Source organism: Terrapene carolina, unplaced genomic scaffold, assembly GCF_002925995.2.
Source record: "Terrapene carolina triunguis isolate 2854851 unplaced genomic scaffold, T_m_triunguis-2.0 Scaffold66, whole genome shotgun sequence".
NCBI lineage: Eukaryota > Metazoa > Chordata > Testudines > Emydidae > Terrapene > Terrapene triunguis.
The window spans coordinates 96,340,094-96,342,197 of NW_020664417.1; the positions used below are offsets into that span (position 1 = coordinate 96,340,094).

General features: G+C 50.9%; 1 protein-coding gene across 1 annotated transcript in view; it reads right to left on the reverse strand.

Moving 5' to 3' along the window:
* Window positions 1-264: 264 nt before the first annotated feature.
* The window catches only part of MAVS (mitochondrial antiviral signaling protein), an 11,087-nt gene continuing 9,247 nt past the window's right edge, over window positions 265-2,104 (reverse strand). Inside the window, exon 6 of the mRNA XM_026648144.1 lies at window positions 265-1,393. Within this exon, the coding sequence (XP_026503929.1) occupies window positions 554-1,393 (840 nt within the window). The 3' untranslated portion in view covers window positions 265-553. The remainder of the gene's footprint in view (window positions 1,394-2,104) is intronic.

A 2,104-nucleotide genomic window follows, 5' to 3' on the forward strand; every position in this document is an offset into this window, starting at 1 on the left:
AAGTTGGGCAAAACCTAGCAGCAGACGCCAGCTGTGCTTTCTTGATGTTCATACACTTCAGATTCTGCAAGGAAACGGAACTCCTTCTCTCAGAGCTGTCAGTAGGAATCCTGTGATTCACAGGACAACATGCTCTCTCTTGTAGAAAGCCTCCACCTGTCTCTTTGGTACCCCCCCTTCCACTGCACTGGCCCACAGACAGGTGTGGATAATGAGCATCTGCGGAAGGGGTTGCGAATTTCACTGGCTCAAGTAAGGGTCCATCAGCGACGGCTTGCATGGGAAGTTGAGGTGCAGCAGGAGAAGGAAAGTATATGAGAAGGCAACTGGTGACAACAAGGATGGAGAAGAGCACAAGGGGGTCAGGCATCTGAGGCCTCATGCCTCATTTCCAAAAAAGACTGAATAGTGCATTCGAAATTCCACCCTCCAGACTAGCCTTAAGTATGCCAGTTAAAATTCCTACGTAAGAGAAAGCTAAGCATGAAGTTTACTGTTGACTTTGTGGCTGAATGAAGTGATGCTCTACAATCTCTCCGCCCTGCTCGACTCCTTATTTCCGCAGATGCTTATAGAATAGGAAAGCCACAACAGAAGTGAAAGCAGCAACGGCAGCTGGCAGTATATAGTCCTTCAAGGGAAAGGATGTCCCATCACTGTCTCGCCTTGGCCTGTTATCGTTCTGGGGGGAACTTCCTGGAGGGGCTTCTGAATTCCAAGGTGAGTCGGAATATCCGGAGAGCCTCCTGAGGGAGCCAGAGCTGGCTGGAGATGGGTTTTCGTAGGCATTGGCTACAACTTGCAGGCCGGGAGCCTCCCCCAGATCAGCGCTAGGACACTCAACCACATAGACTTCGTGAGTTCCCACAGCTGTGCTGTCCCAGGTGCTGCTGTTCTCTGGCGGAAGGGAGGCTCTGCTGGTTTTGGTAGCCTCGTCTCTTCTTGGGCCATTGCTGGCAGCCCAAGCTTGGGGGCGGTGGTCAGAGCGAGAGGAGTAGTGGTTCTCTTCAGGCTGATTCCTCTGGGCTCTGCTGGAGCTGGAACAGGCACTGCTGGATTCGCTTATCATTAGGGGATTGCTGTCCTGAGAGCACTCGCGGCTGAGGATGAAGCGATCAGACCTCCCAGAATATTGGACATTTGTCTCGGGTGACTCTGGCTGCCTCGTGGCTGGCTCCTCCACGCCTCCGGTGGAGATTAGCACGCCTGGCTTGCTGAGTGCCACCTCTTCATCCGGCTCACTGTAGAACACTTGGCAGCCCCCAGGGGGGCCTGGCAAGGCGTTTTGGGTCTCCCCCCCTGCCTCCCTTGCGGTGGTGCCAGCTGGGCTCCCAGGGATCCCTGGGCTGGTTCGGGTCACATTCGGAGCAGGGGGCTTTGGCGCTCGATTTGCCTTCAAGAGACAACAACAGGGACTAGTTAGACACAAACTGAAGCATGTCACTGGAAGCACTGATGGCACCCACCTCCTGCTTCGGGGCCGAGTGCTGCAAACCCAGCCTCAGTCTGCCCCCAGGCTAACACCAATCCCTCCCAACACTGCGTGGCTCAGAAGGAGGGGTTGTAGCCAATGTTCCCTTTAATGTTTTCCATCCATGTGCGGAATAAATTTTGTTATGTGCACCGAGGTATGTGTGGATCTGCACCACCAGTAGAAACAAAAATCTTAGCTAAAATATATATATTTAAAAAGTTACCATAGGGATAGTTACTCCAGCCAGGACAGGTTAGGCATTGTAGAACTCACTAGTCAAAGAATTACATTTAAGTGTAAGAGAAATAAAAATTATGAAATGCATAGACCAGTCAAAACACTAAAATAACACACTTTGAAAGAATAAAATTACAGAGAATATATGTGCATTGCAGGAAGTACCAATAATAATAAAGGTATGTGTTGAGAACTGAGTGTGAAAGAGACTGTGTGTGTGTGTGTGTGTGTGTGTGTGTGTGAGAGAGAGACGGTGTGTGTGACAGTGTGTGTGACACAGAGACTCTGTGTGTGAGAGACAGTGTGTGTGTGACACAGCGTGTGTGCGCATGTGACACAGAGACTCTGTGTGTGTGTGTGTGTGTGTGTGTGTGTGTGTGTGTGTGTGTGTGT